This window comes from Ranitomeya variabilis, chromosome 7 (assembly GCF_051348905.1).
Source record: "Ranitomeya variabilis isolate aRanVar5 chromosome 7, aRanVar5.hap1, whole genome shotgun sequence".
In the NCBI taxonomy this organism is placed as follows: domain Eukaryota; kingdom Metazoa; phylum Chordata; class Amphibia; order Anura; family Dendrobatidae; genus Ranitomeya; species Ranitomeya variabilis.
The window spans coordinates 171,768,542-171,793,733 of NC_135238.1; the positions used below are offsets into that span (position 1 = coordinate 171,768,542).

The following is a 25,192-nucleotide window of genomic DNA, read 5'->3' on the forward strand; positions in this document are numbered from 1 at the left end:
AATTATGTCTTAAAGTGGATCTGTCTCTAGATTGCCCCATTGAAACTGTGTACATTGATAAATAGCCATCGTAGACCTGAAGACGCTGGTGTATTTACTGTGAAAATCCATGTCATAATGCTGGATTAAGATGATTCCAGCTATAGAATGAAACAGATCATGAGCCCAAGTGTCTTCTACCTCTAACCTCCAAGCCTGACTGATAATTGCAGCTTGTACTGAGCAGTGAGAGATCTCAGCAGAAAGACGGCTGCTGAGAAACTGTCAATCAGGCTTAGTGGGCAAGATTGAGTTAAACTTTCATAACTTTTGTACAGTCACTGTGTCACGGAATGTAACGACCCAACAGGGGGTCGGACAGCAGACGGCACACACACAACTGGATGGAAATGGGGAGAGGAAGGCCCTACCAATAGGGAATGAGGGATAGTCACCACCTGAGATCAAACCTGAGCCTGTCACTGCACTCCCCTAATGCCCTAAGTGGGTCCTTCCCCCACCGCCATCAGGAACCTTATCCCTCACTGTCATCTAGCACAGTCCTAGCTAGTGCACTGTCCGGCAAGGGCGCTAGCCTTACCACTGCAAATGGTACAACACAGGGACATTGACAAACACGCGATCGACAAGGAGAAAACACCAAACTTAGCTTAATAGTCTTCTCTGCGGCAAAGCACCACACAGTAGAAGAAAGGCACCCAGACCACGAAACCAGCAGATTCACCACTGCAACCAGAGTACTGCAGTACATAGCCAGCAAGGGAAGCTGACATTAACCCCTGCTGGCTTGAAAGGAAAAAAAGCTACATATAAATCATAGTGGAACCAGAGCTGCCATGCATCCAAAAATGGATCGTGACAGTACCCCCTTTCAATGAGGGGCCTCTAACCCTCAACACCAGACCTCACCAAAAACGGCATACGGCGAGGATGCCTCGATCCACTAGGGTTCACCTCTGCAGTCACCTGATCTGTCATGATCTCTGCAGGCAGAGATCATAGCAAGCCTATAGAGGGACAAGCTCTCGGAAGATGGAACTATACTGACCATGAACTAAGCCTGCCGCGCAACTAGAAATAGCCAGGTAGCATTTCCTATTTATCGCTAGATGCCCAGCTCTGGCCTAAGACCTAAATAGCTAGCAGAGGGAAATATAAGACCTGGCTCACCTCTAGAGAAATATTCCAAAGAAGACAGTAGCCCCCCACATATAATGACGGTGAGTTCAGATGAAACTACAAACGCAGCAGGAAAATAGTCTTAGCAAATTTGAGGTCCGCTTACTAGATAGCAGAAGACAGATAGTATACTTTCATGGTCAGCAGAAAAACACTAACAAAACACCATCCAGAGATTACCTTAAACTCTGGCATTAACTCATAACGCCAGAGTAGCAATCCCTGATCAACGAGAGCTTTCCAGACACAGTAACAAAACTTCAGCTGTGAACTGGAACAAATAGGCAAAACAAAACATGGACAAAAGTCCAACTTATCTAGTAGTTGTCTAGAAGCAGGAACAAGCACTGAGAGGCATCAGATAACATTGTTGACCGGCAAGAAACCACCAGAGAAATGAGCTTAAATAGCGACACCCACTACTGATGGAACCAGGTGAAACAGGAAAGAGGATGACAAGTCCAATTCCACAAGCGGCCACCGGGGGAGCCCAGAATCCAAATTCACAACAGTACCCCCCCCTCAAGGAGGGGGCACCGAACCCTCACCAGATCCACCAGGGCGACCAGGATGAGCCCTATGGAAGGCACGAACAAGATCAGAAGCATGAACATCAGATGCATTGACCCAAGAATTATCCTCCTGGCCGTAACCCTTCCAGTTGACCAGATACTGGAGTTTCCGTCTGGAAACACGAGAGTCCAAAATTTTCTCCACAACGTACTCCAACTCACCCTCAACCAACACCGGAGCAGGAGGCTCAACTGAAGGTACAACAGGTACCTCATACCTGCGCAATAACGACCGATGAAAAACGTTATGAATGGAAAAGGACGCAGGGAGGTCCAAACGGAAAGAAACAGGATTAAGAATCTCCAATATTCTATAAGGGCCGATGAACCGAGGTTTAAACTTAGGAGAAGAGACCCTCATAGGGACAAAACGAGAAGACAACCACACTAAATCTCCAACACAAAGCCGAGAACCAACACGACGATGACGGTTGGCAAAACGCTGAGTCTTCTCCTGGGACAACTTCAAATTGTCCATAACCTGCCCCCAGATGTGATGCAATCTCTCCACCACCGCATCCACTCCAGGACAATCCGAGGATTCCACCTGACCGGAGGAAAATCGAGGGTGAAACCCCGAATTACAGAAAAACGGGGACACCAAGGTGGAAGAACTGGCCCGATTATTGAGGGCGAACTCTGCCAATGGCAAAAAAGCAACCCAATCATCCTGGTCAGCAGAGACAAAACACCTCAGATATGTCTCAAGGGTCTGATTAGTCCGCTCGGTCTGGCCATTAGTCTGAGGGTGAAAAGCAGATGAAAAAGACAAATCTATGCCCATCCTAGCACAGAATGCCCGCCAAAATCTAGACACAAATTGGGTACCTCTGTCAGAAACAATATTCTCAGGAATACCGTGCAATCGGACAACATTCTGAAAAAACAGAGGAACCAACTCAGAAGAAGAAGGCAACTTGGGCAGAGAAACCAAATGGACCATTTTAGAGAAACGGTCACAGACCACCCAGATGACAGACATCTTCTGGGAAACAGGCAGATCTGAAATAAAATCCATCGAGATGTGTGTCCAAGGCCTCTTAGGAATAGGCAAGGGCAACAGCAGTCCGCTAGCCCGAGAACTACAAGACTTGGCCCGAGCACAAACGTCACATGACTGCACAAAGACTCGCACATCTCGTGACAGGGAAGGCCACCAGAAGGATCTTGCCACCAAATCCCTGGTACCAAAAATTCCGGGATGACCTGCCAATGCAGAAGAATGTACCTCAGAGATGACTCTGCTGGTCCAATCATCCGGAACAAACAGTCTATCAGGCGGACAACGATCCGGTCTATCCGCCTGAAACTCTTGCAAGGACCGCCGCAGATCAGGAGAAACGGCCGACAAAATTACTCCCTCCCTAAGGATACCTGTGGGTTCAGAATTACCAGGAGAGTCCGGGTCAAAACTCCTAGAAAGGGCATCTGCCTTAACATTCTTAGAACCCGGTAGGTATGACACCACAAAATTAAAGCGAGAAAAAAATAAAGACCAGCGCGCCTGTCTAGGATTCAGGCGTCTGGCAGTCTCAAGATAAATCAAATTTTTGTGGTCAGTCAATACCACCACCTGATGCCTAGCCCCCTCGAGCCAATGGCGCCACTCCTCAAACGCCCACTTCATGGCCAAAAGCTCCCGATTCCCAACATCATAATTCCGCTCTGCGGGCGAAAATTTGCGAGAAAAGAAGGCACAAGGCCTAATGACGGAGCAGTCGGAACCTTTCTGCGACAACACTGCCCCAGCTCCGATCTCCGAAGCGTCAACCTCAACCTGAAAAGGCAGATTCACATCAGGCTGACGCAACACAGGGGCAGAGGCAAAACGGCGCTTAAGCTCCTGAAAGGCCTCTACAGCATGAGGGGACCAATTAGCAACATCAGCGCCTTGTCTGGTCAAATCAGTCAGTGGTTTAACGACATCCGAAAAACCAGCAATAAATCGGCGGTAAAAGTTGGCAAAGCCCAAAAATCTCTGAAGACCCTTAAGAGAGGAGGGCTGAGTCCAGTCACAAATAGCTTGCACCTTGACGGGATCCATCTCAATGGAAGAGGGAGAAAAAATATACCCCAAAAAGGAAATTTTCTGGACCCCAAAAACGCACTTAGACCCCTTCACACATAAAGAATTAGACCGCAGAACCTGAAAAACTCTCCTGACCTGCTGGACATGAGAGTCCCAGTCATCAGAAAAAATCAGAATATCATCCAGATATATTATCATAAATTTATCCAGAAAATCGCGGAAAATATCATGCATAAAAGACTGGAAAACTGAAGGGGCATTAGAAAGACCAAAAGGCATGACCAAATACTCAAAGTGGCCCTCGGGCGTATTAAATGCGGTCTTCCACTCATCCCCCTGCCTGATCCGCACCAAATTATACGCCCCACGAAGATCAATTTTAGAGAACCACTTAGCACCCTCTATACGAGCAAACAAATCAGTAAGCAATGGCAATGGGTATTGATACTTAACAGTGATCTTATTCAGAAGCCGATAATCAATACATGGTCTCAAAGAGCCGTCTTTTTTTGAGACAAAGAAAAACCCAGCTCCCAAGGGAGAAGAAGATGGACGAATATGTCCCTTTTCCAAAGACTCCTTTATATATTCCCGCATAGCAGCATGTTCCGGCACAGACAAATTAAACAAACGACCCTTTGGATATTTACAACCCGGTATCAAATCTATGGCACAATCGCACTCACGGTGCGGAGGTAACGACCCAAGCTTGGGTTCGTCAAAGACGTCTTGATAATCAGAGAGGAACTCAGGGACTTCAGAGGGAATGGACGACGAAATAGAAACCAAAGGTACGTCCCCATGAATACCCTTACATCCCCAGCTCAACACAGACATTGCTCTCCAGTCCAAGACTGGGTTGTGAGACTGCAACCATGGCAATCCCAGTACCAAATCGTCATGTAAATTATACAGCACCAGGAAACGAATAATCTCCTGGTGATCCGGATTGATACGCATGGTTACTTGTGTCCAGTATTGTGGTTTATTATTAGCCAATGGGGTGGAGTCAATCCCCTTCAGAGGAATAAGAGTCTCCAAAGGCTCTAAATTAAAACCACAACGATTGGCAAAGGACCAATCCATAAGACTCAGAGCGGCGCCAGAGTCAACATAGGCGTCCGTGGCAATGGATGACAAAGAGCAAATCAGGGTTACAGACAAAATAAACTTAGACTGAATGGTGCCAATGGAAACAGACTTATCAAGCTTCTTTGTACGCCTAGAGCATGCTGATATAACATGAGTAGAATCCCCACAATAGAAACACAATCCATTCTTCCGTCTAAAATTCTGTCGCTCGCTCCTGGACAGAATTCTATCACACTGCATACTCTCTGGCGTCTTTTCCATAGACACCGCCAGATGGTGCACCGGTTTGCGCTCCCGCAGACGCCTATCAATCTGAATAGCCATTGTCATGGACTCATTCAGACCTGCAGGCAAAGGGAACCCCACCATAACATCCTTAACGGCATCAGAGAGACCTTCTCTGAAAGTTGCCGCCAAAGCGCACTCATTCCACTGAGTAAGCACAGACCATTTACGGAATTTTTGGCAGAAAACTTCAGCTTCGTCTTGCCCCTGAGATAGTGCCATCAAAGTTTTTTCTGCCTGAAGTTCCAAATGAGGTTCCTCATAAAGCAAGCCCAAGGCCAGAAAAAACGCATCCACATCGCGTAACGCAGGATCCCCTGCTGGCAATGAGAAGGCCCAATCTTGAGGGTCACCCCTGAGCAAGGAAATCACAATCCTAACCTGCTGAGCAGGGTCTCCAGCTGAACGAGACTTCAGGGACAAATAAAGCTTACAATTATTTCGGAAATTCTGGAAGCTAGCTCTATTCCCTGTGAAGAACTCCGGCAAAGGAATTCTCGGCTCAGATACCGGAGCATGTACCACAAAATCTTGTAAATTTTGTACTTTCGTGATGAGATTATTCAAACCCGCAGTTACACTCTGGAGATCCATTATTGTCAGGTGCACACAGAGCATACAGAGATTAGGAGGAGAGAGAGAAAAAAGACTGCAGCAAGGCAGACTGGAGGAAAAAAAAAAAAAAAAAAAAAAAAAAAAAAAATTCCAGCAGACTTCTTATAACTCTCCTTTCTCAACCTGGGTCTTTAACACTTTACAGGCCGGTCAAACTGTCATGATCTCTGCAGGCAGAGATCATAGCAAGCCTATAGAGGGACAAGCTCTCGGAAGATGGAACTATACTGACCATGAACTAAGCCTGCCGCGCAACTAGAAATAGCCAGGTAGCATTTCCTATTTATCGCTAGATGCCCAGCTCTGGCCTAAGACCTAAATAGCTAGCAGAGGGAAATATAAGACCTGGCTCACCTCTAGAGAAATATTCCAAAGAAGACAGTAGCCCCCCACATATAATGACGGTGAGTTCAGATGAAACTACAAACGCAGCAGGAAAATAGTCTTAGCAAATTTGAGGTCCGCTTACTAGATAGCAGAAGACAGATAGTATACTTTCATGGTCAGCAGAAAAACACTAACAAAACACCATCCAGAGATTACCTTAAACTCTGGCATTAACTCATAACGCCAGAGTAGCAATCCCTGATCAACGAGAGCTTTCCAGACACAGTAACAAAACTTCAGCTGTGAACTGGAACAAATAGGCAAAACAAAACATGGACAAAAGTCCAACTTATCTAGTAGTTGTCTAGAAGCAGGAACAAGCACTGAGAGGCATCAGATAACATTGTTGACCGGCAAGAAACCACCAGAGAAATGAGCTTAAATAGCGACACCCACTACTGATGGAACCAGGTGAAACAGGAAAGAGGATGACAAGTCCAATTCCACAAGCGGCCACCGGGGGAGCCCAGAATCCAAATTCACAACACTGATCCTCAGGTTTACGGCAAACGCAGCCCAATGGAGATAGCAATAACGTAGCCTCCGGAGGCGCCACAAATCTACAGAGCGCCAACCTGTGGAATACATTATTCCCATCTCCATTGGGCTGCATTTGCTTTGATTGACAGTTCTGGCTTCATAGAGCCAGAGAAGGGCAGAGGTAGATGGAAAACAAGCAGATGGGAAGATGCACCCAAATGTTTGGCCCCATCATGGTGCCCGGTCGCTTGTACTTGGATTGAAGAGTCATTCTGTGCTAACAGACTCCCTTTAACTGGATATTTTGGAGTATAGAGATAAGTCCAAAGCAACAGAAAGTACTACACATATGCTAGCTTACTAATATACTCAATGTCTGAACTCCTGGACATTGTCGCCAATGTGTAACTTCATCACAAATATTTTTTTTCCTCCTACCTGTTGCTTGGAGTTAATGTCTTTGGTATGTATGACTTGTTTGCACATTTAACATCTGAATCACAGAGGAAGCTCTGTAGAAAAGGGACCATCCCCGTACTCTGGAGATTTCTCGGAGCCAGGTAACCTGCAAAGAAGAAGATGGGGATCAACAACAAATAGATGACAGTCATATACTTCACATTATGAATTAATCAACCTAAATATTAATCCGGAGTCCCCTAGTGATGTGGGGTTTAATCTCATACATTTTTAGTCCACCTCTAATAGTTTATGATATAAAAATGATCTGCATCATTAGATGTCTAATAGTTGCCTACAATCAAAGTAATATTTTCAATAGCACATACATAGATATATTTCTATTTCTAGCATTAGTAGTTATCTGATTTGTAATAAACATGTAAGTAGAGAACAATCAAGACAAGACAAAATTAGTAAATCTTTTCTTATTTTATCTGCCAAACACGCTGTCGGGAACTCTGTAAAGCTTTTAAATATAACTTTACGTTATTATTCAATCTTATAGTATTAGGATTTAGCATAATTAAGCTTCCATCACTCCCATCATAAAAACAAGCAGAGAATAATAATAGCCATCAGTTGCATCACTGAAGTAGCGAGTTCCAAACCGTGATCTAATGAAAACTTTGTCACGACAGTTTAATTAGTATTTCTTGTAACGCAATGAATATATTTCCTTCCTCAGTTACGTAACTTCTTCTCATGACTTGCAGAGCTGCATTGAAGCTAATAATTACCCCACCTATTGACATTTACATAGGTGGGACTGTAAGGGTATGTGTCCATGTTCAGGATTGCATCAGGATTTGGTCAGGATTTTTCATCAGTATTTGTAAGCCAAAACCAGGAGTGGGTGATAAATGCAAAAATGGAGCTTATGTTTCTATTATACTTTTCCTCTAATTGTTCCACTCCTGGTTTTGGCTTACAAATACTGATGGAAAATCCTGACCAAATCCTGATGCAATCCTGAACGTGGACACATACCCTAAGAAGGAAAAATCACACCAAAAAGTCCTACTATAAACTACCTTTCCCTGACAGGTGGCGATAACCACTGACAACTACATTATAATTATAGTTTAGAAAAAGTTATTGCTTACTTTTAGGGCAGGTGCAGAGGATTGTTTTCTTTCCATACAAGAAAATCGGCACAATTATGCTAATCAGACTCTGATCAGAGTGTGATCTGATTTTCTCAGAGGTTGAGAGAAAAAAAAAAGATGGACCATACTAGAATGCCTTTTCGAGTGTTGTCCAATTTTTTTCATGGATCCATAGACATGAATGGGAGAGTGCTATCCAATTTTCGGAGACAAATCTTGCATGCTGCGATTCTTTTCCTCAGACCACTCGGTCCAAGGAATAAATCAGACGTGCACAGCCCCATACAACAATCCCAGGAGACTTTAGGCTCAAATTGTCTGACTTCTTTCACTCTTTTTTTTGTCTCTTTTTACAAAATCAGGACTGACACAACCGATCACACTGCAGCCACCAATTGTCAGGACAATAACCCAATTGATTGACGAATAATGGACAAGGTAACAGCTACCATTGCTACTGGGCAGGTTATTAGACGTTTTCACAGTGAACGTGTGGTATATACACATCTGGTTCCACCCTTGACCAGCAACCGTCCAGAGGAAGTCAACACACATGGGTATATATATATATATATATATATATATATATATATATATATATAGTCATTGCCAAGCTCCGCAATAACCAAATAAAAACTAGCTTCCACCACCAATCGTTTATTGTAGGCCAATTGGACGCCCATTACTGGTAATGTTGACTTTCACGAGGCTTCAAGGGCGCGATTTATAGAGCGGGAAGGACAAAGCTATTAAATTTTATATATTTCATCCATAAATTAGGCATTGCTAATATACAAGAGATGTTGCAAAGGGGACAAGACAATATAGTATACACAGTTACTGTACATAAAAATAAAATGGAGAAGCAAAAGAATATTACTAGACCTGTTGTCACAGGAATGTTGCAGATCTTACAAAGGAGAGCGCTCCATTTATAAAATGGCGCAGTCCTTACAGCACGCTGTATCTGCAAATACTGAACAATGGTTCTAGGTGAGAACCAGTTTTTACCAGGAACCATCCACTCCCACCTTCCTCCACCAGTGACCTCAGATGGGGTCAGTAAATGAGATGCAGGCTCAGGTATCAAAAATTATGAGATCCCCAATCTTAAGGATATTTGTTCCCCCGGAGGTCCCAGGCGGGAGATATTAATGCCATATTTCTGATCACTATTTTTGCTTTCTATACATATGAGACATGGTAGAAACAACTTTATTCATCTGGTCAATGTTAAGTCTGGATAATGCGCAGGCTGCAAAGAAATACAAGTGAATGGGTGGGAAGGAGCTTGGTGATAAGCGGTGTGATCTTAAAGGGAACCTATCATGTCTCTATATGCTATTAACCTGCATTTCTTTACCTGTGAAACAATACCGTGCATGAAATGGATCAATTATTCAAGCAGCACCCTGAAGTACTAGTCAAACATTTTCTTTATTTCTAGGACACATTTGCTCCAGAAAGTACACATCCTTTTACCCATATTATCACTGGTTCTATAGGAAAACTGTAGCCATGATACCTATAGGGGTAGGTTAACTTTTCATGAACAATAAGCACACACAGATCACATAAGACAATAGATGTGTACATAAGGCCACACGGCAGCAGTAACTGATGGATATTCTGAATAGGACACTTTACTTTGAACATAATGTACAAAATATTCCTGACGAGAATTTTTTTTTAGCTGTGTCCAGTTTGTCCATCATCATCAGAGCATAACCTGGATGAAATGTAGACAAAGAAATGTTCTACAGCTTTATTACACTACTATTGGTAAGTTTAAGATGATAAAGTTGGTAAATGTGATCATTACAATGGTGGCAACTTACAAAATATCAGTTGAACATACACTTTAAAATGAGTGTCTACTGTGAATCATTGGCAACATGGTGGCTCAGTGGTTAGCACTCTTGCCTTGCAGCACTGGGGTCCTGGGTTCAAATGCCACCAAGGACAACATCTGCAAGGAGTTTGTATGTTCACTCCGTGTTTGCGTGGGTTTCCTCCAGGGTTTCCTCCAGGGTTTCCTCCCACATTCCAAAGACATACTGATAGGGAATAGAGGCTGAAGGCAACCTGAATTTAAATTAATTACCCTGTCTTTATTTTTAATTATTAGCTTTTGCAAAGTTATGAATTTTTGCAATCTACTTCATTACCTTATTTTGCCTGTCCCAAGTACTATGCTTCCGCACTATATTAAGTTTTTGGTTGAAGTTCACTAAGAATCTGCTTTCAACTGTTGCTGGACAAGAATCAATATTCTATATACAGAGTATAGGACTTTCCCTATCTGAGCCCCTCAGCTCTATGGACCCCATCACTCCATACTCAGACAGAGAAAGTCCAGATTTCTTGTAAATAGAGTAAGGATTCCTGCTGAGCAGCAGATGAAAGCAGATTCTAGGGGTATGTTCACACTGAGCCTTATACCAGTGGTCAAAAACAACAGTTTTTCACTCTGAAGTTTTCTTGGCGTTTTCTAAGCGGAATAATTTTGTGGTAATTTCTTAAAGCGATTTGTGGACTTTTTGTCCACCGACATTAGATATTGGAGCAAAATTTGGCCATTTTAGCAATTAAACATGTTTTGAGTTACCGCTATAGAACCCACGCCCAGAGATTCTATAACCTTTATCAGGATCATATTTTTTAATACCATTGTACTACTAACTTCTCTTTTCTAACGAGTCGTGCAAATGTGCTCTTCCTTAAGTTTTCATATACCGTATTTTTCTTTTTTTCTCTTCCTCTTTTTTTCATAAATGAACAAGTCTACTCAATCTTGGGTAAGAATTCACCAATATTTGAAAATTGTTATTTTTTTCCACCAAAGTGGACTAAATTATTTTTGGCGAATATTCAGAAATTACAGATTTTTTATCGAAATTTCTGTGACTGTCATTTCATCTAAATTACACTTGCAGAAATCCTTGTGTTTTTGCACCAAACTAACACCATTCACATGAATGGAACTGATTTTGATTTGCAGAAATGTCAGCAACAAAATTGCCGAGTCTGAATATACCCTTAAGCCCATCACACACATTACCTTACAGTTGGGCTAACCATGTTATGACTACTTTGTATATTCTATGTAGTGTGCAAAATCTATTGATTCCTGAATACCTATACCTAACCATAAGCACACAAGCTAATGTCCACTCAATAGCTACCTATCACCATTTTTCTGCTACCCCATCTGAGAGCAGGGTGATATAGGGGGAGAGACCCTGACTCCAGAGATGTGTCACTTACTTGGCAACTTGGTGCCGTTTTGATAAAAAGTTTTAGCTACTGTAAATCTACTGGTCTCTGTATGCTGAGCTCTGTACAACCCCACCCACACCACTGATTGGTGGCTTTCTATGCATAGGCAGAAAGCTGCCAATCAGTGGTGGGGGCAGGGTTATACAGTGCTCGTGATTATGGAAGACTAAATGGCAAAAGGTTAGTCCTAATCTACTTCTAACACTGTGATTTTATCAAAACTACAGCAAACAGCCCAGTAAGTGACACATCGCCAGCATCAGTGTCTCTGCTGATGGTCAGGATAAATGGCAAATACTCAGTGACGTATTCCCTTAAAGATCTGTGAAATTTGGAGGTCAAGGCAATACCATGATTTTTTGTCATGCTCCTTAAACTATTTCTTTTTTTTGCAGTGTAGTGGTGCCCATTATCCTGGTAAAGAGGCCACAGCCACACAATGGCATAATGTGGTGCACTTGATCAGCAGAAATGTTTAAGTAGGTGGTATATATCTATGAAATATCCTCATACATTCCTGCCTCTTCTGACGTGCCATCTTCAGTAGTTAGCACTGGTGCCTTGCAGCGCTGGGGTCCTGGGTTCAAATCCCACCCAAATGTCATTGTAATCAGATAGGATGAGATACTCTTATGGCTGAGATATAGACTATACGTGAGTTTGATGCAGAGTCACTGGAGAAATCAATGCTTTGTTGTTATAATACATGTAACTCTCTATGGTTTGATATAATCATTCTATGTGTTGGCGCTGGATGTCATGCGTCCACCCAGAAATAGGTTTAGAGGGGCTTTCTCATCATTCTACAAACATTCTTGTAAAAAGAAGCAACTTTGCAATTTACGCGTACTAAACAAAATCCTCCCTGTTCTCAAGAATGCAACAATTTAGAATTGTATTAATTATTGATCTTTACCTGGTGGTCAGAATCTAAGCAGATTGCGCAGCGCTTACTGGCTCTTTGCTATGGAGCTTGTAAGCGCTGTCTGCGCAGACTTCTACAATGCAGTAAGGTCATTACGGGGTTAGTGTTTATGGACGGCTCAGGTGAAGGTGCCAGATAAATGTAATAAGCATAATAAAATAATTTAGCTTTATGGCAGAATTGTATCTGCTAAGTGATCTCATGTGTCCTTTATGCCTTCTGCGTCTATATACAGAAAAGACACGTACCTGCATGGAAGAACCTGTTGTATCTCCCAACTAGAAAAGTGTACAAGGTTCTGACTCAGACTGGTAATTGTTGGTTTCGTTACTGCAGTCTTTGGTGTGTGAGACCCAGATATTAGACAGGTGCAGCAGGGTTATGTCATAGGGGTTTTTTGTGTTTCTTAGTAGTCAGACAATTAGGGATGTGAAGAGTGTGCCAGGCCGGTGTGTTCTTAGCTCCGCGGCAGGTCCCGTGTGTCACTGTCCTGATTGTTGACTTTCTCTCATGATGTCCTGGGAGTGACCCGTCCTCCATTCAGGGATAATGCTACTAATGGCACCGTGATGATTGCTTTACTTTTTCATTGCCAGTGGGGTGGAGAGTGCTACTTACTAAGTGCATCTCATCCCGGCGTCACTCCACGTGATGTGCTGGGATATCGACTGACTGCTATGTAAATACATACATTATATACAGAGGAGAGCGCAGTCTGTTATCTGACATTATAGTCATAGATAAATAGATAGATAGATATGGGATATATATATACTGTAGATAGATATTATAGATGATAGATGGATAGTTTAAAAAAGGTTCTCAATTTTTGAACCGAAACATCGCCATGATGGGCTAATAAAAAGAAGCTCCTTTTTTCACTATGAATGGTGCGCTGCCTTAGGATTTATTGGATTTCTAGATAGATAGATATGGGATAGATAGATAGATAGATAGATAGATAGATAGATAGATAGATAGATAGATAGATAGATAGATATGGGATAGATAGATAGATAGATAGATAGATAGATAGATAGATAGATAGATAGATAGATAGATAGATAGATAGATATGGGATAGATAGATAGATAGATAGATAGATAGATAGATAGATAGATATGGGATAGATAGATAGATAGATAGATAGATAGATAGATAGATAGATAGATAGATAGATAGATAGATAGTTAGATAGATAGATGAAAAAAATGAAGGCAAAACTTCAAACTTCTTTTCAACTTGGGCAAGTATTGGATTTTTGCCTGGGAGGCCTGGCACCCTTCAGTGAGGATTGTGCTGCTCCAATTTTTGTGTAGATAGATAGATAGATAGATAGATAGATAGATAGATAGATAGATAGATAATAGGTAATCCAAAAAGTTAAGTAGGCACACTATAAATTAGATATAAAGTGCTATTTTATTAGCCCATTAGCCCAAGATAATAAATAGATAGATGTTAGACAGATAGATATGAGATATATATTAGATCGCTTAATATTAGGTAGGTAGATGGATAGATATGAAATAGATGATAGATAGATAGATAGATATGGGATAGATAGATAGATAGATAGATAGATAGATAGATAGATAGATAGATAGATAGATAGATATGTAATTCTATATTACATTATTGGCCTTGTTGGGATGTTGGCAGAGCCTTTATAATTAGCGTATCTCCATACCTGTATACATACTGATCTATAAAGTCCTACATGTTGTTTGTGCTTGGTAATGCAGCCCCCCACCCAAACTACCATCCAGCAGATGTTCCTGGAATAGCCATCAAGGTTAACAAATATATTTCAATCAATCAGACAAGTAATGCCATGTAATTGTCAAAAGGTGGGATTGGGATAAGAGATAACAGTATGTGTGAGATGTAATCCTAGTAATTGAATATACCATACTCAATTATACATTCTACATTATGGATGAAAATGTCCATGTCAGACGTTGGCCATGTAATATTTTAGTGGGTGACGCAATGAGGACCTTAGCTGTATCTTTTTTTTTTAAATATGCTAAGTGAAACTGGGCCAGAAATGGTAATCTATTACTATAAGGAAATGAATGCTATTATAACATGTAAAAACACTGTTAACCTAGCTGTGACATGTTTATTATTAGCGCCCTTGGGCATATTAGCCGGGAACACCCTTTTCTAATGAACCTGAAGTAACAGCCCAGCCTTTATTGTGTTACAAGATCTGTATCATACATACTGTAGTACAGGAAACTGCGCTCTGACTTAAAATATATCTTGTAACACCCAATGAATTCCTCTCTTGGCAGGAAGATTCTTTGTTTGATAGGCTGAGAAGGTTTTGCTTAGCAGTGATTGGCGAGTCAACAAGTTGTACAGTCAGGTATGGTTTCGAGGCTCAAGCCTCTGAAGACCGAGGATTGCTAGAAAGCTGTGACGCACTTAAGGTTTTGAGCTCTGGATCTAATGTGCCTCCAGGGTGATTCATTGTGTCACTTGTTTTGTACAACAAATGTTCCTGTTTTAATATCTAGAGCTGAATAAAGCCACAGAGAATGGGATTATTAGAGAAATGAAGGACTTCCCTGGAGAGAAACAAGAGATTTCTTTTCAAAAGATCACTTATAATAATAAGACTTTTTCTTCCTCTCTGCCATGAGATGAGAATACTTATGCATCTGTTTGATAGAATATTAGATGATGACACTGTCAGTACCTAATGAAAGCAATCAGACTAGAGAAATGGAATGTAGGCGGAATCCAGTGCATGTAGATGTAATGTGGCACGGGCGGTAGTCATGAGCGAGGTACTTGCCTCTTGCGCCCTGGCGTGGTACATGAAGTTGGGGTCCTGGCTGGGTATGTGGACTTGTTCTGTAGGGGCACTACGCTCTTGCAGGCAGCATGTAACTGATGACTTTGGTTTGCCAGGACAAGATGTTTGACAGTTCAATGAGGGAGCCCACCAGTCAAAAATAAGCTTTTTACTCAACAATATACAGAAGATAGCAGGTACACAACTTGATGAACATTTCCTTGACAATAAGGAGCATTTTCTACACATAGTTTCAATTCTTTCCTCTTTAGTCACTAATCCTCTATCTTCAGCATTCCTTTCTACTTCACCACAGCCCAATTCAGTACTACAGTCTACTAAGAGTGTCCAATTCTCAACCCGCGGTTCCTCGTTTTCTTTTCTCTCTAGGGAGCTATATTGCCAGTATGGCCGGTACTTATCTTTTCTGTCTCTGATGCCCTAGAGCTCCTACCTGGGGCGCTCTCTTTGTCATACGTACTCTGTTCCACTAAGGCCCACTACCTCTGAGAGTTATAAACTCTGGGCCGTACTGCTAGGCCTCCTGACCAGGACCCGAACACTCTGTTCTTTCGGTCACTTTTCTCTTACTCTCCGCTAGGATCTCACTTTCCTCTATCTCTGTCTTCTCTCTCATTAGGGACACCAATGTCATGCAGCACTTCTCACATTAGACCTTTGGTCTTCTTTCTAACACTCTAACAGGAATCCGTCTCTGTCCTTTCAGCTTGGTCCTTCCTTCTCTGGACTTGTCCCAACCAGGCTCAGAATGGCCCATAGGGTAACAGGGGAATCCCCCGGTGGCCCCAGTGCAGATCTGGGCCCCCAACCCCACTATATGGGCATTATTTGGCATAATTCAATTGATTCACTCTGTACATAAAAAGTAGCATCTCACCATTGTTTAACCAAGCTATCCAGTTTATTATTATATAGAGATATAGGTAAATTTGTGAACGAGGGGAGTGTAATATGTGCATGCATGTGAAAAGTAAGCCCCTAAAGTCAATATTACTGGTGGGCCCTTACCACCCCAGTCCAACACTGGTCCCAACCATTAACTGTTAATTTCCTACTGTCAAAAAACACCCATCATTAACACATCACAAAATTCCCATTGTACAATACTGTATAACAATACACTTGTTCTTCAAGGGGAAAACGTGGGCAATATGTCTATCTTCTTACATTTATGTCAAGTATAGATTCTAGCATTATGGGGAAGCATCAAATTTGGGTGTGGTCAGTCTGACCAAGCCAATGAAGCTCACTGTGTCCAAACTTATGTATAACTTGGATTGGACAAGTACAAACTCTTGCATCACTAATTTTAATATTTAGATGTGAGAGGTTTCTGTGATGTTATTCTAATTGATTCATTTCAGGAAAACAAGTCTGAGAATGTGAGTAGGTCATGGTCATATGGTGATCAGAGGTGGGTGAAAATGACATTTTCCTCATGTCAATTTTTTAGATGTTGTGGAGGACCATTGTATGAGATAAAATGATGAAGTGAGTGACAAGAGCTTGGAGGCAGCTGGTGTGTCTCAATGGGGATGATGAAGTCACCCATGGTGATGGTGGGGATGTTAGCACGGAAAAGTACAGAACCAAAGTGGTCAAGAGGTCGATAAAGGCAGTGGCAGGGCCCAGAGATCAGTATTTCATGGCCACTTAATGGTTGGAGTGAAAGTTAATAAGGACAGTGAGTGCTTCAAAAGAAGGGATAGAACGTTGGTAGAAGTGAGATTGGGTTGAAGGAGTATTTGTAAGACAAGTGAAGACCAACTCCTCCACCATGTTTGTTTCCAGGGCAAGGAGTGTGGACAAAATTATTGAAGGCCGCTATAACACAGTAAATGGGTTTAACAACACCATATGAGTTAACTCAACATTTACAGGCAGTATAGAGGCTTCACGTAATTGAAAGGCATGAAGAGCATATAGGAAAAATGCACCAAGGATCCAAAGGGTAGAAAGATAAAAAATAATATTTATTACTGCATATTAAAAATGTAAAGGGTGTTATGGACAAGGGTAGTGACAAATGAAACAAACCAAAGAAATGGCACCACAGTAAAACAAGGTAATTGATAACTACATACCATGAAAAATGCAAGAAGTGTTTACAATGAGATGTTTTATCAGATAGCACTGGCTTGGCCCAGTGTTATATGATGGAGCAGTGCAGATCTTTGGGTTTTTTCCCTATTCGGCATGAGAAAAAAAATTTGCAGATACTGTCAATGGCTCCGGAATTTAGATTGCACTCACCATCATCAATACAATTCTATGGGTGCGTGTGAAACATTGGACTGCACTCCGATGTTATCTGAGTGCAGTTCGACATCCGCGGACAGAGACAATGGACAAAATGGAGAAATTACTTCCTCCAGATTATCCACATCTGTGCTGTGATTCTTTCATGTGAGAGAATCCGAGTGTAAGGAGGAAGACTATCCTGCAAGTACCTGCAAGTATTGAGCTGGGTCTGGAAGTGCTGAGGCTGCATCCCTTGTTTTCTGGGGGAAGGCAAAAAGGACTGGACCGGGGCTCTGACCTGGAAGCTGGGGGCATGGTTATAATTGAAAGTGCCCACGGCGTTGTGTTGTTTCCCACTGGCGGTGACAGAGGCAAGGTGCGTGTGCAGAGGGCTCCAAGGGGTGAGCAGCCAGGTCGCAACGACATGCAGCCGATCTGATGCCAGGACGCTGCCGGAGCCCTCCGCAGTAATAAGAGCCAGAAGCTTTTGTTCAGTTAAGTGCCGCACGCCAGGCTAAGAGCCAGGGCAGAGTTCAGGACTGTTCACTGCTGCCCTCGTCGTCCGACCGTGATCTGCAGTACCCCGCCGGAGAAGCAGCGCCCCAGTGGTTGTCGGCGCTTCAGTCTTGGTGGGAACAGGTAGCGAGCAGCATAGAGAGAAAAGTGCAGTGCGCCCTGTAGAGATTGAGGTGCCGTGTGCTTTGTGACCGTGAGTACAGCGCATGTGCTGCAAAGAGAGAACCGAGTACTGGATAGACTTTGAAACCCACCTTACCAGCATATACTTTCCCGCCCACGGGAGACCCTGATTGTGCTGCGGCCTTGTTTGCTCCGGCCACATATGTTCATGGACTAGGGGCTCAGTGGAAGGTACCGGACACCGACCACTGCCGCCAGGAGACGGGGCATCATTGCCCACAGGACCCCATTGGAAAAGACACCGCGCCAGCCGTTATCGGCGCTATTCACATCATGGACTTATGAACCACTGACTTTCATCAGAACTGTCGTTATCTGAACTGTTGTTCTAAAACTCACAATATCCTTTGCCATTTGAACTGTTTAATCCCCTGTTTAAAACCTTTACCTCCCTGTGTGGAGTATTCCTGTTATTAAACTTGTTAACCCTTGCTCTGTCTCCTGTCCGTCACTGCATCCCGCGCACCTGCTTACAGAATCACACTCAGATGATACTCGGATCAAACTCTGACAGAGTTGCAGCCAAGTGGCATTAGCATAATTGTCCCGATACTCTCGCATGAGAGAACATACGACCATGTGACGCCAACCTTAAAGACGCAGCCCTTTTTTGTTTTTGCGTTTTCGTTTTTCGCTCCCCTCCTTCCCAGAGCCATAACTTTTTATTTTTCCGTCAATTTGGCTATGTGAGGGCTTATTTTTTGTGGGACGAGTTGTACTTTTGAATGACACCATTGGTTTTACCATGTCTTGTACTAGAAAACGGGAAAAAAATTCCAAGTGTGGCGAAATTGCAAAAAAGTGCAATCCCACACTTGTTTTTTGTTTGGCTTATTTGCTAGGTTCATTAAATGCTAAAACTGACCTGATATTATGATTCTCCAGGTCATTACAAGTTCATAAACATAAGAATGAATGACCTCGGGGAGATCAAAACATCCAACACCGCGGAGACACCATCACGTGTTTCTCAACGCAGTGATCCAGAACACTGCCCCCATCCCTTATGGGAAATATGCAAATGCATGTGGGATAGCCGCGGAGACACCATCACGTGTTTCTCAATGCAAGCAATGAATCTGTCTGTCCATGGATACCATGTTTTGGCATAGGTGGTTTTCCTTTATTGGATGCTTCCCTTCCCGTGGTTGTTCCTTCCCGGTGAAAGACCTGGCTATTTATTGCTTGCGTTGAGAAACACGTGATGGTGTCTCCGCAGTTTTTCTACATGCAATTACAAGTTCATAGACACCAAACATGTCTAGTTTCTTTTTTATTTTAAGTGGTGAAAAAAAATTCCAAACTTTGCTAAAAAGAAAAAAAAAATGTGCAATTTTCCGATACCCGTAGTGTTTCCATTTTTCATGATCTGGGGTTTGGTTATGGCTTATTTTTTGCATGCTGAGCTGACGTTTTTAATGATACCACTTTTGTGCAGATACGTTCTTTTGATCGCCCGTTATTGTATTTTAATGCAATGTCGTGGCAATCAAAAAACCATAATTCTGGCGTTTTTAATGTTTTCCTCGCTACGCCGTTTAGCGATCAGGTTAATCCTTTTTTTATTGATAGATCGGGCGATTCTGAACGCGGTGATACCAAATATACGTAGGTTTCATTTTTTTTTATTGTTTTATTTTGAATGGCACGAAAAGGGGGTGATTTAAACTTTTATATTTTTTTTATTTTTTTCATATTTTTTAAAACAGTTTTGTTTACTATTGCCATGCTTCAATAGCCTCCATGGGAGGCTAGAAGCTGGCACAGCTCGATGGCCTCTGCTACATAGGAGTGATCATCAGATCGACCCTATTTAGCAGATTTACTGCATTGCTATGAGCGCCAACCACAGGGTGGCGCTCACAGCAATCCGGCATCAACAGCCATAGAGGTATCAAGGAGACCTCTAGTTGTTATGCCGACGCATCGCTGACCCCCGATCACCGGAAGCGGTAGTTAAATGCCACTGTCAGCGTTTGACAGCGGCATTTAACTAGTTAATAGCGACGGGTGGATCGCGATTCCACCTGCCGCTATTGTGCGCATATGTCAGCTGTACAAAATAGCTGACATGTCACGACTTTGATGTGGGCTCAGCGCCGGAGCCCACATCAAAGGGGGAGACACGACATGCGCCGTACTAGTATGGCGCATGTCGCGAAGGGGTTAAAGGTAATCTGTCACCAGGTTTTTGCTATCACATATGAGAGCAACATGATGTAGGAGAAAAGACCCTGATTCCAGTGAGTTATCACTTACTAGGCTGCTTGCTGTGGTTTTGATAAAATCACAGTTTTCTCTGCTGCACCCCCTGACGAAGGACACGTTCCAAAACACGCGTCGGGGTGTGCGCTACACCAGTGACCGTCAGACACTCAGGTAATCTATTGTGCCTCTGCTCACAATATCCTATCTCACTCTGATCCAATGTACTCCACAGGCATTGCATCTCCTGCTCGTATTCATTTGCTCTAAGTGATTCACTGTAATTACCATTACTTTTTTGATCGGCTTGTGCATCTTATATTGATTTCTTACCTGCTCTCCTGTATTTTGGACACGCTATACAACTATTGAGTGACGTACTTTTAATGTCGATATATAGATTTACACTTTTGTGATATTTCCTTTTACTGTACTTTATCTAATTATTATTATATTTTCTATTTTTACCTTGATACTCTGATATCCACGTGATGTCTTCACTATCCCAGTCACACTGATACTGTACGGTACTTTCCTTGTGGGCTTTATTGCCATTTATGCTGATATACCTGCATATTATCTTTTTGCATTTATTACCTAGTGTTTTGGCTTTTAATATATTTTATTGTTTTGTATAGTCATGTTTTATTACTTGCTCAGCACCTCTACTACTTAGTGATAGTGGGGGGTTATGCAGAGCTAATGAATATCGAGGACTACAAAGCAACAGGTTTACTAGTCCGCTAGAGATGATCTCCTGCTGATAATACAGTGCTTTTATCAAAGCTACAGCAAGCAGCCTAGTAAGTGCCATATTGCTGGAATCAGTGTCTCTGTCTATACTTTATGTTGCTCTCAGATTAGGTTACAAAAACCTGGTGACAGATTCCCTTTTAACGTTCTCATTTCCAATAGTAGTAGATATGTGGATGACATTCTGTGACTATTGGCACCTTTCTCCTTGTTTTGCTCACTTCTTGCCAGTTTTATTGTGAACCTTCGTCCTAAATTCTGAATGTTCTAGATACATGTCAGCGACCGATGTTGTTTAAAGGTGAACCACGTGACAAGTATATTGCTCGGAGCACAACATAAACACCTCTGACATTAAAAGGAATTTACAATTCACATGATTAACAATGGCAGTGCAAAATTGAAATTCATGGGAGAATTGCAAAAATTAATAAACCGCTTTAGCCAAAATTACAATTTATTTGAAATTTCATTTATAAAGTCAATTTGTAATGTGCGCACGCAAATCACCGTTCAGCCTATATTCAATTCACATCAAGTTATCAAGAAATTCTTAGCAAAAGGAAAAGGACAACCTTTGAGAGACAATTACCTTTCACAACTGGTTCAGGACCCAACAAGGAGGGGGGCACTGCTAGACCTAATATTAACCAACAGGCCAGACCGCATATCAAATATAAGGGTTGGGGGTCACTTGGGGAATAGTGATCACAAAATAATAAGTTTTCATGTAACCTTTAATAAGATGGGTAGTAGGGGGGTGACAAGGACACTAAACTTCAGGAGGGCAAATTTCCAACGGATGAGAGAGGATCTTGGTGCAATTAACTGGGACGATATCCTGAGACACAAAAATACACAAAGAAAATGGGAGACGTTTATTAGCATCCTGGATAGGACCTGTGCACAGTATATACCGTATGGGAATAAACATACTAGAAATAGGAGGAAACCAATATGGCTAAATAGAGCTGTAAGGGGCGCAATAAGGGACAAAAAGAAAGCATTTAGAGAATTAAAGGAAGTAGGTAGTGAGGAGGCATTAAATAAATACAGAAAATTAAATAAATTCTGTAAAAAGCAAATCAAGGCAGCAAAGATTGAGACAGAGAGACTCATTGCCAGAGAGAGTAAAAATAATCCCAAAATATTCTTTAACTATATAAATAGTAAGAAACTAAAAAATGACAGTGTTGGCCCCCTTAAAAATAATCTGGGGGAAATGGTGGATGAGGATGAGGAAAAAGCCAATATGCTAAATGACTTTTTGTCATCAGTATTTACAAAAGAAAATCCCATGGCAGACAAAATGACTAGTGATAAAAATTCCCCATTAAATGTCACCTGCTTAACCCAGCAGGAAGTACAGCGGCGTCTAAAAATCACTAAAATTGACAAATCTCCGGGCCCGGATGGGATACACCCCCGAGTACTGCAGGAACTAAGTACAGTCATTGATAGACCATTATTTTTAATCTTTAAAGACTCCATAATAACAGGGTCTGTACCACAGGACTGGCGTATAGCAAATGTGGTGACAATATTCAAAAAAGGGGCAAAAACTGAACTCGGTAATTATAGGCCAGTAAGTTTAACCTCTACTGTGGGTAAAATCCTGGAGGGCATTCTAAGGGATGCTATACTGGAGTATCTGAAGAGGAATAACCTCATGACCCAGTATCAGCACGGGTTTACTAGGGACCGTTCATGTCAGACTAATTTGATCAGCTTCTATGAAGAGGTAAGTTCCGGACTGGACCAAGGGAACCCAGTGGACGTAGTGTATATGGACTTTTCCAAAGCTTTTGATACGGTGCCACACAAAAGGTTGTTACATAAAATGAGAGTAATGGGGATAGGGGAAAATATGTGTAAGTGGGTTGAGAGCTGGCTCAGGGATAGGAAACAAAGGGTGGTTATTAATGGAGCACACTCGGACTGGGTTGCGGTTAGCAGTGGGGTACCACAGAGGTCAGTATTGGGCCCTCTTCTTTTTAACATATTTATTAATGACCTTGTAGGGGGCATTCAGAGTAGAATTTCAATATTTGCAGATGACACTAAACTCTGCAGGGTAATCAATACAGGGGAGGACAATTTTATATTACAGGATGATTTATGTAAACTAGAAGCTTGGGCTGATAAATGGCAAACGAGCTTTAATGGGGATAAATGTAAGGTCATGCACTTGGGTAGAAGTAATAAGATGTATAACTATGTGCTTAATTCTAAAACTCTGGGCAAAACCGTCAATGAAAAAGACCTGGGTATATGGGTGGATGACAAACTCATATTCAGTGGCCAGTGTCAGGCAGCTGCTACAAAGGCAAATAAAATAATGGGATGCATTAAAAGAGGCATAGATGCTCATGAGGAGAACATAATTTTACCTCTATACAAGTCACTAGTGCGACCACACTTAGAATACTGTGCACAGTTCTGGTCTCCGGTGTATAAGAAAGACATAGCTGAACTGGAGCGGGTGCAGAGAAGAGCGACCAAGGTTATTAGAGGACTGAGGGGTCTGCAATACCAAGATAGGTTATTACACTTGGGGCTATTTAGTTTGGAAAAACGAAGACTAAGGGGTGATCTTATTTTAATGTATAAATATATGAGGGGACAGTACAAAGACCTTTCTGATGATCTTTTTAATCATAGACCTGAGACAGGGACAAGGGGGCATCCTCTACGTCTGGAGGAAAAAAGGTTTAAGCATAATAACAGACGCGGATTCTTTACTGTAAGAGCAGTGAGACTATGGAACTCTCTGCCGTATGATGTTGTAATGAGTGATTCATTAATTAAATTTAAGAGGGGACTGGATACCTTTCTGGAAAAGTATAATGTTACAGGGTATATACACTAGATTCCTTGATAAGGCGTTGATCCAGGGAACTAGTCTGATTGCCGTATGTGGAGTCGGGAAGGAATTTTTTTCCCCATGGTGGAGTTACTCTTTGCCACATGGGTTTTTTTTGCCTTCCTCTGGATCAACATGTTAGGGCATGTTAGGTTAGGCTATGGGTTGAACTAGATGGACTTACAGTCTTCCTTCAACCTTAATAACTATGTAACTATGTAACCTGAACAAATGAAGAGCAGATTTGAGGAGGGTGACTAGAAGCTGAGTTTAGTATTTTAAAGTAGCAGGAGCTTGTGGGAATGAAATACCTACACTAAAAAACCCTTTAAGGCCCTTACTCACATTAGGAGAAAATTGACCAAGTCCACTACCTGATATTTATAGGGGTCTCCAAACTATTACTGGTAGATAGTGGTTGGGAAATAAGTTTTAAAAGGAATCTAGCAGCAGGTATTTGCTATGTAATCTGACAATAGCATGATGCAGGGTATGAGATCCTGATTCCAGCGATGTGTCATTTAATGGGTTGTGTTTTGCTGCTTCTATAAAATCAATATTTTATCAGCAGGAGGTTATCACTACCAGACTAGGTGTTTCATGCGTCCTAGTCTGCATAACCCTACTCCCACCACTGATTGGCCGCTTTCTGCCTATGCACAGCCTACACAGAAAGCTGCCAATAAGTGGTGTGAGTGGGATTATACAGGGTTCACCATTCAGAGCACTATTAGAACTGCAGCAGAGAAAACTGATTATATCAAAATGATAGCATGCAGACCAGTACGTGTCACATCCCTGGAATCAGGATCTCAGCCCCTGTACCACGCTACTTTATAATTACATAGAAAAACCTGCTGGCAGATTCCCTTTAAGTTACCTTTACACTGCATGATTATGGGGAACGAGCATTCCTAGGAATTCTAGCTTCCTAATAATCATAGTGGAAACAGGCTGCCAAATACCCGACAGACGAGCAAAACATTAGCTCCTTGAGTGAAATGATCTTTTAGCTTGCTTAATCCCTTTACCCCCAAGGGTGGTTTGCACATTAATGACCGCGCCAATTTTTACAATTCTGACCACTGTCCCTTTATGAGGTTATAACTCTGGAACACTTCAACGGATCCCGGTGATTCTGACACTGTTTTCTTGTGACATGTTGTACTTCATGTTAGTGGTAAAATGTATTT

General features: G+C 42.0%; 1 protein-coding gene across 1 annotated transcript in view; it reads right to left on the minus strand.

Annotated features, from left to right (window-relative positions):
* ABCA12 (ATP binding cassette subfamily A member 12) overlaps positions 1–25,192 on the minus strand; it is a 243,169-nt gene that overhangs the window by 165,575 nt on the left and 52,402 nt on the right. Inside the window, exon 3 of the mRNA XM_077272263.1 lies at positions 7,078–7,204. Coding sequence (XP_077128378.1) covers positions 7,078–7,204 — 127 coding nt within the window. The remainder of the gene's footprint in view (positions 1–7,077; positions 7,205–25,192) is intronic.